At 41.1% G+C, this 15,000-nt stretch overlaps 2 protein-coding genes across 2 annotated transcripts in view; one reads left to right on the forward strand and one right to left on the reverse strand.

Annotated features, from left to right (window-relative positions):
- The first annotated feature begins 3,386 nt into the window (after window positions 1–3,386).
- LOC138026319 (uncharacterized) lies at window positions 3,387–4,823 on the forward strand. The gene has a single exon (XM_068873614.1). It carries the CDS (start codon window positions 3,433–3,435, stop codon window positions 4,450–4,452), a length of 1,020 nt encoding a protein of 339 aa, XP_068729715.1. The 5' UTR covers window positions 3,387–3,432; the 3' UTR covers window positions 4,453–4,823.
- Window positions 4,824–11,304: 6,481 nt separating this feature from the next.
- The window catches only part of LOC138027048 (uncharacterized), a 4,064-nt gene continuing 368 nt past the window's right edge, over window positions 11,305–15,000 (reverse strand). Inside the window, exon 2 of the mRNA XM_068874549.1 lies at window positions 11,305–13,835. Within this exon, the coding sequence (XP_068730650.1) occupies window positions 12,346–13,800 (1,455 nt within the window). The 5' untranslated portion in view covers window positions 13,801–13,835 and the 3' untranslated portion in view covers window positions 11,305–12,345. The remainder of the gene's footprint in view (window positions 13,836–15,000) is intronic.

Raw genomic sequence — 15,000 nt, forward strand, 5'->3', positions numbered from 1 at the left:
CTAAACATATCTCGCAAACGGTATCGCTGGGAGTTGTTGTCTCTGCAGATGTTGGATGGTGTTGACAGTTGTGTGCAAACTAACGCAACAACTCCCAAGTATGTAAGGAAGAGCAGTGTATTATGGGAAGGATACGATCCACAAGACTTTGTAAACTTACCAAATTAGGCTGCCATCTTGTTTTCAACACTTTAAGGCGTTGCCATCTCCATGGAGATCACGTACCACGTGCGTGCGTGACCAAAACAATGTTGGAAGAGCTGTGAAAAAGGATCCAACCTTGTTGCGCTAAGCTTAAGGAAGCATGGAACCAAAGAAATGTTAGGAGTTGTTGGCTCGAAAGTTTGACCAGTTTCAAACGTCGTGCAACAACTCCAACGACATGCAACATGGTGTGCAAACATTTTCGTCCCAAGAACCCTCCGTATCTTTATGGCGAAACGTTTCGCCGACCACGTGACATAAGGAAATGGAGGGCTCTGGGGACGAGAATGGGTGTGTAAACGTTACCCAACATGTAACAGCAAACAATGTTGGAAGTTGTTGGCCAACAATGTCGGGACTCGGAGTTGTCGGCCAACAACGTCGGGAGTCGTTGGCCAACAATGTTGGGAGTTGTTAGCCAACAAAGTTGTGTCCATTTGCACAGCGAGTTAGAAGCTCAAAGGTTCCTTTGCATGCTTGGAAATCGAGGTCCGTTCGCATTAAACGAGTGGAAACTGCGAGACGGGATAGAGCCTTTTCCCAACTTTCTTTGCTAATTTAGGCCCTTTTCAAACGTCAAACGTTACATGTGCCGGATGTAATGCAAATGAGCGAAAACAATAGATTTTCCTCATTTGCATTAGATTCGACACATGTAAAATTCGACGTTTGAAACGGGCCTTAGAAGACGGGAGTGAAGTATAGGAAGAACGGAAAGAAATTGTCCGAGCTTTTTGTGGTTTGCGCCTCCTCTGAAATAAGATTCACAAATGAAAAACTTACCATAACCATGCCTCCTGTTTTCTACCAGTCTTTTAGGGACACCTACAATTATAACCCAAAATTAGACAATCTCGTCTATTGAATTTTTCGAGTGTCACAATCTTACGTACCCCACTGAAGCACGCGTGCGCACAGCAAGGTCACATAATTCCTCAAGCCGATGACGTAAAAGAATGGAGTTCAACATTAACAACGCAACGCTCAAAATCAGTTTTTGCATTTGTTTAAATATACAGGTATGTTCGATTTTTTTTTACATCCTGGAAGGTTTAATTTAAACCGCCGGCGCACCTCTTTAAAATTTCGAGACTTTTTTGTACTTTAAAAAGATATGTTTCAGATATCTCTGTTCTAATTTGCTAAGCTTTTCTTTGGAAATCTACTCCAGCTTTTCTTGATATTACTCTTGGATCAGTAAGAGTCTGCATGAAAGTATTCATATCCAGCATTAACTTTAGTCAATCTTCTGATTTTTTTCTTCATATTTAACTTGCAGATTTTGCAGTTTTACACTGCAACATATCATATAATTTCTTTCTTTACCCTCGGATTTTAGAGTAGCTTGGTGTAGCTGATATCTCCGAGCATTTATCCTTCTAACCATGATATACCACAGAAGACAGACCACAACACCGGGAACTACATGCCCTACTCTTTGCGAATAGTGTGTGGGTTCTTTTAACTCCCACAGGGGACTTATGGACATTGAAGATATTTGTGAGATGGGGCCTACGGTTTATAGTCCTTTTCCGAGAAGACTAGAGAGTCTAACCATTTGCAGATGTCATGCATTACAAAGGCAGAACTTTCTCCTCAGTTATTTAAAGACCCTGAGTGTTGGAGTCCGGCCGGAGTTTTGATTCCGTGACCTCACGCACAGAAGTCCGATGCTTAAGCAACTGAACCAACTGGTCGATGGTGAACGTGCTCACTTCATGCTCTAATGCACTGATGATGCATTAGCGTACAACCTACATTGCATTTATCGTTCATCTCACCTTCAATTTTGCAGACATAACCTTTTGGCACACAGCAGTCTGCATCAATCTATTCGGCCAGGTCTCCAGAGGACCGGAGGGCGATACAGATATCATATTCATTTTGATATCTATTGCTTGGCTCTCCAGGAGCCCAAAAGGCCGCCTCGTTTCTGTGTACAAAACACGGAACAATCTAATGCTAAATACACTGATACGAGCATCTAGTTTAAATGACAAGTCCTTTTTTTTCACCTGATTGGTGAGTTATTAGCAGTAACTAACAATCAACCACAATACAATTGGATCAATCAGGGGAATGAATGTCAAAAAAAAATCATTGATTTAACAATCTTTCATTCTTCATTCTTTCTCCGTAAAGACTGGTAAGGAAGATCTCATATTAAAGCTATTGTGATTCTTTTATCCCAATAGGTTTCCATGTTTGGTGATTATCCTTACGTTGACAACAATGTAACATTGGAGGATGAACCAGCAGAGCCTGGAGATACTGTGGATGCTGGAGTGGGTGCGGTTGATCCAGATACTGATGGTGTGGCTGCTGTCGCAGGTATTGAAGTCACTGCCGATGTGGGTGCTGGTGTGGCTGCAGATGGAGGTGCTCAAGACACTGCAGGTGTTGTTGTAGGTGGTCGATACACCGCTGTTGTGGGTGTGGATGCTGTTGCTCAAGATACTGGTAGTGCGGTTACTGTTGTGGATTCTGGAGCGGGTGCTGAAAGGGAATCCAAACTCAGAAAAAAGCAGAAGAGGACAAGGCAGCAGGAAAAACAAACTTAAAAAATAAGAACCCTGCACTTTAGATTTCATAACGGACGTTACATTTAACAAATCGAAAGAGGTTCAGCGTTTACTGTTCTCTTATCGACAACGATATTCTTCAAAGTAGTCAAAATGTTGTGGACTGACGATGCGCAGCCGAGTGAGTCCACAAGAGAAATCTGTTGTTTTCGCTCATTTGCATTAGATTTGGCACATGATAAATGCGACGTTTAAAACGGGCCTAATAGAGGGAAAGTATTTGATAGAGGTTCAGAGTATCTTTTATTTTGTGGGTGTCGGAGGTTTTTATTGTGCTGCTATTGCACTCCTACCCTGCGAGAAAAGTGTATCAAAATTACACGAATTCGACGGCAAATAATTTGCGGCAACTCGTATGTCTGTCACGCTTCTTGGTCTGCTTTGCTGGGACGCAAGTGAAATTATGAATTAATAATTTTTCGGGCCATTAAACAAAGGTCGCACACAATAATGGAGCGTAAAAGCATAAATAGAAAAATCAGGGTATGCAAATTGGAGTTTGTTTTGATGTTTCCCAGACACCAGGGGGCAGGTGGAAGCCAAGACAGATTTTAATGACCAAATAAGGTCGCGAAAAGCACCGGTCCATGCCAAGAAATCGTATTTATAGCACCACTGGAAAACTACTTCTTTCACATTCAAAAACATGATGGAGGCGAATTTAAAACGAAAATCTCCAGAAGAAGATGATCAAGAACAACAACCTCACAAAGCCAGTTGCTCAACAACTCGATGGATAGCGTGGGAGCCTGAAAACTACCCGGAATGGGTTCGTTCTCTAGACGACGATGAAATTTTAAAGTTGTTTAACCTGGGCGTTAAAGTGCGACCGTATGTGACAGTCGGCGTGGCAGACATGGGCCTCAGCAAAGAGTTTTTAGCGGCGACGGAACCTCTTCAACATCAACTAGAAGGGCTGGAAGAGAAAATGGATTTCCAAGCGCCCGCCAACCCGTTGAAACAGCAACTGGAGGGGTTAAAAAAGAAAATGGAAGAAGATGTGACAAAGCCGTTAAAAAAGCTTCAGGCTCGTCTGGAGTTCTCGTCTCACAGCAAAGGTCGCGTGGCGGAACATCAAGTTTACGCGATCTTAAAAAAGCACTTTCCAAACTTCACCATCGTGGATACCTCCAGAGAACGCGGAAAAGGAGACCAGCGCGTCGAAACCTCCCGGCAGCATAAAATTCTGATTGAAATTAAGAACTACGAAAGTGGAAATGTCCCACAGTCCGAAGTGGATAAATTTATCCGCGACATGCAATTGGATTCACAACTTCACGTGGGTATTTTGTTTTCCATGGCGGGAGGAATCGCCAACAAGATCAAGACCGGGAGTTCTTTTGAAGTGGTATGGACGGGAAAACAACATCTCATTTACGTCTCCAATGCAGCCGAAGATGAAACACTACTCGTATGGAGTGTTTGGTTGGCGGACGAGCTAGCGGAAACCCAGAAAAGCGTAGAAGGGCGTTTAGAAGCGACGCAGTTAGACAAGCTGAAGGAGCTTTACGAAGAATTAAAACAAAATAAAAAACATCAAAAAACCCTTCAGGACATCATAAAATCTCTAGAAGAGAATGTATCTTCCTTAAAAGAAAATGCGTTGGTCACCTCCAAATCCATGAAGGACATTCCTAACAAAATGAAAACTATTTTAAATTTGTAAATTTTTGTTCTTAAGCAAGAAAATTAACTATAATAAAATAACATGTCATCATTGTCAGATGAATAAATTAGAAATAACGGAAAGGCATATTTATAGATTTAGAAAGTGAGAAAATAAATTAGCATGAAAGCATTCAGTTAAAAAGTTTTGCGCGAATGGAATCCGTTTGCGTGTTCAGTTTCGGTCCTTTGTTCTTAATCCACAGCCTTTCATAGATCAAACAATCGAGTTTGCTACGGCATTTCTTTAGGACTTTAAAGTTCTTAATTAAGTTGGTAGGTGTTAAACCATGCGCGTCCCTGAAATGTTTTCCGATCACGGAATGTTTATGTTCCTCTACGCATTGATGGAGAATAAAAATTAAAACAAAACGTTCTCCCATCCTTTTTTGGACATCCCACATGTCTCGTTCTCCCACTCCTTTTAAAACATCCTCACTTCGTCACCTTATCGCTTACGCCCAAGCCCTCTCTTCGGCGGGGCATGTGACAGGTGCTGGACCCTTTCCGGGTGGCTTCACCCATCACGGGATCTCATGACGTCGTACCCTCCTCGATTTCATCCCTATATAAACCCTTGCCTTTTTATGGAGATGTATCTATGGCAAAACTCGATGATCAGTATTTCAAATAAAATCGTCCAAATCATGAATGAATCAATCCAAAGCTGAATGGCAACAAGCCGATTCTGCAAATGGCCATCACGGAAAGAGGTATAACGCAGAGGCATGACGCAAAAAAGCATAACGCAAACGGCCATAACGCAAATAGGTATCGCGCGAATAGGCATAACGCAAGTAGGCATCACGCATAACCCAAATGGCCATAGCGCGAAAAGGATAACACAATGAGGCATAAGACAGAGCCGTAACGCAGAGGCATAACTTAAACAGGAAGGAAAAGTCCGATAGCGATTATATGTTCTTTCCCTTGAACAATCAATTGACTTTTTTTAGAGCTGAAATTGTTTACGGAGTACACAGCTAGTCTCCATTCTTCAAAGGGCCTTTGCGTTATACCTTTCTGCGTTATGCCTCTGCGTTATTCCTCTTTACGTTATGGCTATTTGCGTTATGGCTGTTTGCGTTATGGCTATTTGCGTTATGGCTGTTATCGTTATGGCTCTTTGCGTTATGCCTCTTTCCGTGATGGCCATTTGCAGAATCGGCTTGTTGCCATTCAGCTTTGGATTGATGCATTTATGATTTGGACGATTTTATTTCAAATACTGATCATTGAATTTTGTCATTGATATACCTCCATAGGAGTGACGCCCACAACATCGGGACCCCGCCGGGAGTCTTCCGCCGCTCCTTCCACTAAAATCAAATCTACGTTGTATCGGCTCTTGCTTAAAATATTTAGTTTCTCAACTTGAAATAACGCCGATCAGATCAAGCCACTGATCCAACGTACACCGACAGGAAAATTGTCCACGGTTGCTTGCTTCGAAACTCTGGCTCCTTCCTCGCTTTTTTCACCCTTTTTGACTCCAACCCTCACCTTTTTCCCCTTGTCACGCTATTTCTGTCACATTTTCTGACGTGACACTCCCGCTTACGGTAAAATTAATGAGCTCTTTTTTCCCGCCAAAACCTTTCCCGCCAAATCCCTGCATTCTGATTGGTCGAGAGCCTCCGTTGCCATGGAAATAACCCCATTTTTGCATAAATTAGCCTCTGCTCGATATCTGTTCGGTATTCCGACACTTAACCTGCTATATCCTCTTCATTTGTGGACTAGATGAACGTGTTTGTCCATTTGAGCCAGGCGAAAAACACTGATCTACTCCCAAGTTGGGTAGAAACCTACTGGTAAAGATGGTCACTCCTGTTCATCGACTTGTGTCTTGAGTTTTTATGTTGAATGTATAGCTGAACTGACCCCTGATCCCTGATCCCTGATCCTGTGCTCAATACTGCTGATGGTTTCTGCTATGATGTTTCAAAGACCTCAGTGTTTACCACACAGTGTGAAACTCCGCGCTTTTTCCCTTCCTCAGAAGACTGAATGTAAATTTCTGATAACATCAGCGTTCGCTGCAGGCCTAAGTGTGCTGCATTGTGTTTTAGCTACATTTTCAAAGGGACGGAAATCCTTTAACTTTAACTGTTCCATATTTATCCAAAGTTTATGGAAATCCAATTTTATTAAAACCAGACCTTTTAATGAACTTTAGATCCTTTTCTTCTCTTTATTAAAATGTAAATTGGACTAATTTTGGCTTTTGGGGTCAGATTAAGCGCCATGACTGGCTTACTAGACAAAGAAAATCTTTGTCTTTGCTTTCCCGATTGACATAAAGGCAAATACAAGATGTCCTTTCCAAACTTCCCTTGTTACAAATAACGGACTTCAGTAACATATCGGACGTTAACATTATCACAATTTGGTATGAGAATATATCACGGGCCAAAATCATTTAAAAATAAATTATAGGTGGTTTTCAACCACAGATAACAATGCTGTTCGTGAAATGTGCAATTGCTGGTGGACGAACAAAAGGAACAAATGTGAAATCTTTTGTTTTCGTCCCCCAACATCGCGGCGATTACGTAACGTGAAAACTTCCTATAACATCAGTTATAACAAAAGGTAGTTCCGGATTACAGTAGTATTCTCCTTCCTTTAGCATACCTTCAGTTAATCTTGAGGAGTGACAAAACTTTGAAGTCCATCATTTAAACAGATTTCTACCAGTGTTTAACAAAACCGCGTTCTAACTCAATTTCATCTTTGATGATGTTGAGGTTGTTTATTGTCAAAAGGCAATGCCGAGGGAGCAACAGCAAAAGAAGAGAAAAAATATCTGCTTTAAAGCAACTCACTTCAAGAAAACGTGGAAAGGTCCTTGGAATCTTTGCTAGTCGTCGACACGATCCGACAACTGGAGGCTCGGAGATCCCGGGTTCAAGACCCGCTCTGACCACTCGTTGAATTTGATCCTGGTAGTCCCTGGTTCAACTTCCCAGCCGCACTTGTAAATAGCCGACTGGTTTGCCTCCAGCCAGTTGGGATTCTTAACAGTTGTTGTTCTGTTCTGTCGTTTCTTTGTGTTTTATTGGCCCTGAAAAGTCCCTATGGGGAGCGGTCAATTATGTATGTATGTATGTATGTATGTATGTATGTATGTATGTATGTATGTATGTATGTATGTATGTAACGTGTCATATCTAAGGCAACCGAGAAAACATGCTGACACAAAGCACAAAAAATGCAGGCCATTGCTTACGAAATAAGGAAGCTAAGAGTATCTGAATATTACACGTCATTTTACTCAGGTATTCTGGTGATGGCGAGAAGCAGTGAAGCTTTATAAAGCGAGACCTTGAAAAGATGAGACAAAGATAATTCAGAATTACTTACTAAATCCCGCATATTCCTGTGTAACACTGAAGAGCAAGATTTCCAAAACTAGGAGCACGAGGCATTGTTCATTCTTTCGGAACATCATTTTTACAGGCTGTTTTCGCGTGTCCTATGTTACAATTGAGCCTCTAATCCACCTACCGCTTATTTTCTTGCCAAGAATTTATCTCGGACGTGTCTTGTGGACACGTTATTTCGGTAGCAGAGGCGACAAAAAAAAGGGCTGGAGTTTTTTTATTTTTAGTAGAAGGATTTCCTTACGGAACTCATCTGAAAAACGATGATAATTAACCATTTGTGACCACGAAAAAGCGCAATATGAGAAAAAATAACAAAAAAGCAAGTGATGTCATGTCTACCCCGCAAGACTAGATCATGACTAAAACACCACACGAGTACATACGGGTAACATACGAGTAACATACGGAACATACGGACACATACGAGTAACATACGACTAACATACAAGTAACATACGGATACATACGAGTAACATACGGATACATACGAGTAAAAAAATACGAACATATACGAGTAAAATTCATACCAGTAAATGTTTATGCAAAGTAACTACAACTTAAGTAAAATATTACGCATTACTTCCCCGACTAAGGAAAGTTTGCGTTACAAGAGCAAAGATATTTGATATTAAACTGGTGGCCTGGGGTCATGCCTGGTAATCTGATGTGCGCAAAAAATAGCTTGTCGCGCAGTGGATGGTCTTCACGCGTTCGATCTTTACCGTGCACTGAACAGATTGAAGAGCGTAATACTGATTTACAGATGACACATTTGAGAAAGGAACCGTGATGTAGATGTAACTAACAGTGGTAAGTGAAGTGTTTTTGCTACCGCAGATGATACCAAAAATCTGCTTTAGTTTTGTAACATGAACAACGTTTGTATATAGTTAACTAAAGAATTTAAGTGCGGACTCTAGGTGAAGATCGGCTTACAGCCCTGAAACCACGTGTGAAGTATTTCCGAGTGTGTCTACTATTTGAGGATCGCTTTATGACCAAAATAATATATGTAGTAGTTGTGTGCATTAAGCAGTTACAGTTTCAGTTACAGTATCACTGAGCTGTCTTAATAATTTTTGATTTCGAATTCAGTTTGTATTTCAGGCTTTTGAAGACTTAATTCCACTGACTCCATTTTAATTTTTAAATATTTACATTTATAGCTAAAATATTGTTCCAATACTTAAATAACTTTTCGGAATTATTGTTTGTTATCATTAGCAGTTACAGTTACAGTTTGCAGTTAAAGTTAGCAGTTTCCAGTTTCAGTTGTCTGACATACAGAGTAAAGACAAAATGTTTAGGGGCACCCAACGAGAATATAGTTCACCACTTAAACATAGCATTGTCAAACGTATTTTCGTATTTAAAAGGGTAGATAAAGGCATATTTTTATCCCCTAAAAATCTTTCATCTGTTCGGATTTCCTAGCTAAGAATCTAGTGATCCGAACATTATAGGGATTAAAACTTAGTTTTTCGAAATTTTCAGCCAGAAAAAAGACTCCCGAAAATTCTAGGTGACCTTTTTAGGGTAGAAATCCGTTAAAAATGGCCAATTATACCATTTTTCAGTTGTTCGAAAGTCCTAGGAGAGGCAGGCAAGCAAGAAATTTTACAACAAATGTTCCGAAAATTATAGATCTCAAATCGTCTTCCGAACAGATATTTTCGGAAAGTTGACGTTGGGTGCCCCTGAATGTTTTGTTCTATTGTCTAGTTTTGCAGGTTTAGTGAAACTTTGATTGCCAATCAATACAACAGGGTTTACATACCGTCAATAAATATTTAGTTATTTAGTGTTGCAAGGAACGTTTCAATGGGTCTTGAATTGTTAAGAACTTTTGACGGCTTTAATAGCTTTGTAATTCCTGATATCTCGATGCGAAAAATACATACCCCTTGGACCTCTGATATGAAGTGTGTGTGAGTGAGTGTGTGTGTGTGTGTGTGTGTGTGTGGGGGGGGGGGGGAGGAAGGGGGGAAAGGGGGTTTGATGCCACCCCCTCAGGGTTTTGTAAATGAGGTGATAAAGGGTTGGATGCCACCCCCCTCAGATTTTGCAAATTTTGGAAAGGAGATTTACTCTGTTGCTGAAACTTTAAGCAGCTGTTCCTTTATTGCTTGCTTTAATGTGTCAACTGTTCCAAAAATTCGACATTTTAAACATAATTCTTCTAGTTTCTCAACACGAAATTACAAAATCGATACATTTTTACATGTACATGGTTACATTTAAGCTTACATTGTCACCTTGCAGCGCAAACTAAGGGTTTTGCACTCCATGTGAATTTATTTTACTGTGACTAAATTTAACGAAAGCCTGGGGGAGGGGTCGATCAACATCCCCCCCTCAAACTGAACCGGGAACGTGTTTGCTGACGTGCAAAAATGCTTGCAAGGCTTATAATTAGAGCTTAGCTTATGAGAAAAACACTCGTATTACTCGTATGTATTGGTATGTATCCGTATGTTAGTCGTATGTATCCGTGTGTTAGTCGTATGTATCCGTATGTTACTCGTATGTTAGTCGTATGTTAGTCGTATGTGAGTCGTATGTATTCGTATGTATCCGTATGTTCCGTATGTTACTCGTATGTTACTCGTATGTTACCCGTATGTACTCGTGTGGTGTTTTAGTCATGATCGCAAGACTATACCTATTTGCACTTTTTGTCTCGAAGAGACAAAACGTAGTCATGAAGCATGCGTGACATTCTCCTGTATTAACGTAGTGGCTCAAAGGAATACTTGTCGAACACTACAGTTCTTAGAATTTCACGGGTCGAAATAACGCATCACGATATCAAGAGATTCAGTCGAGATTTTATCGGGTCTTTAACAAGACTTATTATTTTCGAATCTGTAAGAAAGGAATACCAACTGTATTATCTTATAATACTACATCGGCGTGCATTTCTCTTGGAATGAAAAGATACGTCTTCGAAATTCTTCTATTTACAAATTTAATAGGTTTTAATGCAATATTTGTTCTTTTAATTCAACTGAAATGAGAAAACTTAGCTCTAACAAGCGCGTTTGATCTATTGACTTCAAGTTAATTCGGAAACCGTAAGTTTATCCGATGTTGTCCGTGTCACGTGACCTCGTCAATCATAAAAGATGGTCGTAGCACAAAATAGATGCCAGAAATGGAAAGAGTATGATGAAATCAGGGGCACCCAACGAGAATATAGTTGAAAACCATTTAAACATAGCATTGTTAAACGTATTTTAGTATTTAAACGGTAGATATAGGAATATTTTTATCCCCTAAAATTTTCGGATTCCCCAGCTCAAAGTCTTGTGATACGAAAATTATAGGGATTAAAACTTACCTTTTCGAAAATTACAGCCAGAAAAAAGGCTCCCGAAAATTATAGGTGACCTTTTTAGGGTAAAAATGGGCAATCATACCATGTTTTAGATGTTCGAAAATTCTAAGACAGGCAGGCAAGAAAGGAATTTTATAACAAATGTTCCGAAAATTCTAGATCTCGAATAGTCTTCCGAACAGATATTTTGCGAAAATTGACGTTGGGTGTCCCGGATGAAATTAGTGAGAAAGTCAATTTTGAGGCAATTGACATTTAGGTGAGAGATTTTACAGTGATGTTAATGCTAAAAAAAACTGAGATTTAAATGGAAAACAGCTGCTGGATAAAAGTAAAGTAAAGTAAAGCAACCATATTTAACGTCGATAACTCGTAACAGTAATTCAACTGACAAACCTGAGGTCGACGGTGCGCTCATTTTACTCTCCCCTCGCCATCAGTGCTCCGTTTTACGGGTATTTAAAGCTACTTAAGCTACACAGAACGGAAAGAAGTCGAAACAAGGATGTGAGATGCAGGAATCGAACTCAGGACCTCTTGCACCAAGGCCGCGCACTAACCGACTGTGCTATCTTCAAATTTTCAAACATTCAAACCGCTCTAAAATCACGCACCAAAACGTTAAACATTTCTGGCATCTGTTTTGTACCATGACCATTGTAATGATTAGAGCAGTGTACTTCCACCAATGAAGCCCGCATCTATTTTTTGTTGGACTTTTCACTATACAATGGAAGTCAAGTCAATAGCTACAATTCAATGCCTGTTTGTGACGTTTTGCTCTTTAAGTTTATATCGAACATTGTAGCCATCTTGGTCATAACCTAATTTCTTCCTGTTTTGTAAAATTTTTCTATTTTGAATCATCGAGTGAAAAATAAGGCGTCGTGTCACAGCTGATATCCTGTCATCAGAACATGTGATTTTCGTGCAGAATGAAGCATTATTATCTGAGGGAAAACTGATTTCAAAAGCAGGTAGTGTTTTAAGAAAGGCGGAGTGGCGGGGTACGAAACAGTAGTCCTTGAAACGTCAGAGATGAGCCTCTAGCTCTCCACTGAAGTTTCAAGGACTACTCTTTCTCTCCACAATCTTCCTCACTTCGAGATGTACATATTCAAGATAGCATCGTTCGTCTGCAATGCAGGCTTTCTCGCTATCCCATATTTTACCAAGTGTCATAGTTGCACAAAGCGTTCGCTATAACGTTACTGATAGCATTCTCAACAACTCCTCCACAGTCTCCTCGTTCCATTCTCTTGGCGTAATGGGTCTGATCATGCGTTGCTCCTATGCGACTGTTTGAAATCTGAAAAGCGTCTATGATTTGAACGCCACCCGCTCGTAGCGCCAGGTCGGTCAGACCGTTTAGCTGCGCTACGCGCGAAGGGGACGGATTTTCTAACCATTCTACCATAGCGCGATCATCCCGCCAAGGAAGACTGACTGTATTTACCCAAAGGAATCGTTTGGGTTTTCCACCCGAGCGATTCATAGCTCGAATTGCTTCCAAAAAAGCGTGTAGTTTTTCAGTCATGAATTCAGGCTTGGTGCTCTCTCTCAATATCCAGTGACCGAAGTTCATGAGAAACAGCTTGCCACTGAAAACAGATGGAGGTAATTCCTTAGAAAACATAGACCTGCGAGTCCTTGGGTGAACGTAAATTTCAAAAGGCATTGAGATGTTTGAGAAAGTAAGTGGCCATCGCGTTCCACGCGCGTCGAACACCCACTCGATCCGTGGGATCTTGTCGAACACCATTTTTACGTGTGTTTTGATGCATCCGTGACAAGAACCATGTAGCCGCGTGACCCAGTGATAAGTCCTATAACGCATGTGCGAGTCCCCGGTGAACACAATCTCAGACCACCCCTGTTTCGCAAAGCATTTCTTTATCTCGTCGTTGCTATAGTGATGCAGTTGGCAAAAGTACGGCAACCAATGAAAGCCGTGGATTTGATCAAAGTCATATACTGGATCAAGCTGCCATTGGCCACACCTTTCAATCCCTGGGATACTTCCGCACTCAACCCACCTCCCGGGAGCAATACCGCTTTCTGCTTGCGTGCAGTAACGAGAGTACCCCTCGGGGTACAGGCCTGGAGATACTGGGATATCAAATGGACTGTTTCGCGCATGCTGCAAAATCGCTTTTGTGTGATATCGATACTCCAGGCTTGCGTTATTAACATATGTTAAAATAACAAGGATGATATACTCATCCGCGAACGTTAGTCTCAATGACGCGTTGTAAGTGTCGTTGCCGATATGTGTGACGCTACCCGTTACCATTTCATGGGATCCGAAAGCCTGCAATCGAAAAGTTGAGCCACCTGGCTCTTTTGCATCGATTGCACTCTGTGCAGCGACTGTGCATTTTTCCTTTGGAGTTGGAGTGATCGTAAATGAAATGAGCTGCCATGCCTGGGCAGCCTGTGGAAGCTGCACGGTGTACAGGCAGCCCAAGTCAATAAGTGGCTGGATTGATTTCTTTGTTGGTGCATCTCGATTCCAAAGTCCTTTGAAGATGAGCACCAGTATGACGGCAAGGAGAAGCAAGATGACTAGTCGCGCAGGTCTGAAGCATCCTTTAACATATTCTCCCGCGACACTCTTCCTCATCACACGCCCCTCGCACGAAGGGGCCCTGGGGCAACCTGAAATAAATTTGAAACCATTTCAGAGACTTGGCCTTCTACCTACGTTAAACTCATGCGCGAATATCTTCATCATGAATAAAATTGGAAAAAACCCCCCTTACACGCCTCAATCTAGAAAGTGATTTTTAGCTGAACGGGACCGGATAGCGATTAAAACGATGAGGTGTTAAAGCGGTTTTCAATTGAGAGTCGAAAGTAATTAGCGAATTGCTTCGGTTTTGCACTACTTCACTCAGTGATTGGTTCAAAGTTCCCGCGCCACTTTTTCAACCAATCAGAAGCAAAACCAAAACCAATCGTGGCTCGAGCGTGCACATTTTCCCGTGCTTTGTGTCGGCTACGTGTAATTACTTCGAGTTTTGATTGGTTTACTGGATTGTCTCCGTCCTTTTTGATTGGCTAAAGTAATTACTTTGGTTTTGGTTTTACGATGCTCATTTGAAAACCGCTCTATCCGATGAAGAATTCGTTTTATCGTACCCATCAGCGAAAACTTGAAAGTTGTACCATACGGCAACTAAAGTTACAAACAGCACTTCCTTCTTAGCGTGATATTTAAGACAGATTCCTAAGAGTGTTGGCTTGGCGGAATTCGACCCAACCAACCTTTTTCCTGCACAAACCTTCAGGGTTTTTCCTAAACCTTACTCAACTGGTTTGACTCCAATTGTTCCTTTATGAAAGCAGAGCATTGAAACGTTTTGGTCACATCATGTCAAGTAAACTGATCCAAAACATATTTTTGAAGGAATACAGCTGCTAAAAGAAGCAGGAGAGGCAAGAGAAGAAGATGGTACCTGACGACAACATCACTAAATGGTCAGATCTCGATCTCAATTCCTTAAACCGGGCGAGCCACCGGAAGCCATGATCTCTGGAGAGAGATAAGTAAAGCAAGTGCACATTCTACTCTGCGCGAAGATGGCGTTCTATCACGATTAAATCGTTGTAATGAACAAAACGCCGAAACGCTTTCGCCAAGTTTGCAAATGTTATGGCACCCTTATGCTAGCATCTCTACTGAAACTGACCATCTTTGTTACATTTGAGTGAATTATTAACCTGAAGCATTTCAGTAAGCATTGTTTGCTGGTATAAGTAGCCAAACGCTAATTAAACGAAGTAACTCAAGCGATGATTCTTTGACAGTCGAATGGTCGGG

This window comes from Montipora capricornis, chromosome 12 (assembly GCF_036669925.1).
Source record: "Montipora capricornis isolate CH-2021 chromosome 12, ASM3666992v2, whole genome shotgun sequence".
In the NCBI taxonomy this organism is placed as follows: domain Eukaryota; kingdom Metazoa; phylum Cnidaria; class Anthozoa; order Scleractinia; family Acroporidae; genus Montipora; species Montipora capricornis.

What these genes read in the sequence shown, in the direction of transcription:
- LOC138026319 (XM_068873614.1), top strand. Translation starts at nt 3,433, where the DNA reads ATGATGGAGGCGAATTTAAAACGAAAATCTCCAGAAGAAGATGATCAA.